The 1,948-nt window shown below is 35.9% G+C and overlaps 1 protein-coding gene across 1 annotated transcript; it reads right to left on the reverse strand.

Moving 5' to 3' along the window:
* LOC110696181 (F-box protein CPR30-like) lies at nt 1–1,140 on the reverse strand. Its single transcript, XM_021873468.1, has one exon. The coding sequence runs from the start codon at nt 1,138–1,140 to the stop codon at nt 1–3; it is 1,140 nt and encodes a 379-aa protein (XP_021729160.1).
* Between the last annotated feature and the right edge of the window lie 808 nt (nt 1,141–1,948).

Here is a 1,948-nt window from a genome sequence, read left to right on the forward strand (position 1 = left end):
TCACACCTCTTGTCTTGGCTCAATGTTGGGTCGAATAAGACTTTGAACATAATTCACCACTTCACTTAACCTCTCACAACGATGAAATTGCACAAAATTTGGCGGATCACTTCTCGTGTCAACCAGCACTAGATCATTCTCCACGACAATCATAACCTTCCCGGACTCCGTTCGTTGGAATATACCGTGACAAATACCTCCTAAGCTCAATTTCAACAAGCACGTCCACGACTTCGTTACACCGTACTCTTTCATCACCCACATTTTAATCAAATGTCCATCATATTCCCCCCAAGCACACAAGCAACCATCCATGTTGCACAACTTGATCACGCGATCGTCCCCTAACTCGGTTTTTGGCGCCAAATCCATCAATTTAAACGCATCATCCGTATTATTAGCCAAATTGAATGCACCAATGTATTTCGCTAACTTCCCTAGAGTAAAAACCCAATGCAATGTTTCATTCACCAATACTCCTATACAATTATACCAACATTCTTGACAAGACAAGGACGATAGATGTCTCATGAAAATTCGCGGTGTCTGCCATTGTCTATACCTTAATGAGTACACATACACGACTATCCCGGGACGTCGAGGACTAATTGACAAAGATATGGCAACAATGCTGTAATCCTTAGTCGACGACACGTAGCCAAACCCGAAACTGAACTGATTTTCACCACGATTACTAACAATGATTCGATCATTTTGGATACTCACAAAATTATTATCACCAACACCAAGACATGGGTTGTAAACAATATAGTCAAAATCATTATTATGTCGATCATTTACCAATACAAGAGAAGAAATCAAGAGTACTAAACCATTACAAGAAGCAATCAAACGAGTGTTTATCTTGTTCTCATGATTACCCTCAAATTTACGACTGAAATAATCAAGATTCTTGTCAAATGCTTCGTAATTAATAGATTCAAATATACCTTCATAGTTAAGAGTAAGAATGGAGTTTGAAGAGAAATGAGAAGAGCGCTGAAGTTGGGTTTCGGCGAAGTGGGAAGATGAGATTAAAGAAAACCATTGCTTCGAGACACATTTGCATATCATAAGAGTTTTGATGGGGAGTCTTGAGAGGATTGTAATGGAGATAAGGTCGTTAGGAAGCTTTTCCATCTGAGTTTAGTTTTCGGGTTTTGCGGTGGTGGTTTTGGAGGAGAGAAGGCGGGGAAGAGAGAGTAAATGGGTTGTTTTTAGTGGTTCTTGGGTGGTCAGAAAAACAGGGGAGTGTGTTTTTAGTTTGTAGTAATGAGAGTTTGATGATGAATGATGATTTTCAAGAGTATTTATAACGAAAATTGTACACCGAGTAAAATGATTTTAAATAAATAAATTTAAAAAAAAAAAAAAAAAGTACAAGGCTTGGATTGGCCCAAATGAATAGACCATATGGGTCGTTGATAATTGGAGCCCACTAACGAAATTCAGTTAAATGCCACTAACGAAATTCAGTTAAATATAATTTTTGTAAAGGTTTTTTATTTTATTTTGATTTATTTTTTGGCTCATGTAAGTAGTAATATTGACAAAAATAATGTGTGTTTGTATGATAAAATGGAATTGAAGAAAGAAATGAAGGAAAGTAAGACATATATGCTTTAACAAATGTTGTAATTATTTGGGGAAAAAAAAAAGAAATGTGATAAGAGTTGTTGATTGGGGAAGAAGAAATTAAGTGGTAATGAGAGTTATTAACTCTCATTACCACTTGCACTAATGTTATAATTCTCATTAGTGCTTTATAACTCTCATTACCACTTGCACTAGTAATTTTTTCACTTTAACAAATTTTATTAGTGCAAGTGGTAATGAGAGTTATAAAGCACTAATGATACAATCATACAAACATGGTATGGTAACCATAGTGGAGTGGCCTTGTTAGACTCCGTATTACTAAAGTACATAAATACCCCTATACCCTTCT

The sequence above is a fragment of the Chenopodium quinoa genome, unplaced genomic scaffold (assembly GCF_001683475.1).
Source record: "Chenopodium quinoa cultivar QQ74 unplaced genomic scaffold, ASM168347v1, whole genome shotgun sequence".
Lineage (NCBI taxonomy): Eukaryota > Viridiplantae > Streptophyta > Magnoliopsida > Caryophyllales > Amaranthaceae > Chenopodium > Chenopodium quinoa.

Excerpts from the sequence above, each read along its gene's own strand:
- LOC110696181 (XM_021873468.1), bottom strand. The coding sequence starts at position 1,140 with ATGGAAAAGCTTCCTAACGACCTTATCTCCATTACAATCCTCTCAAGA.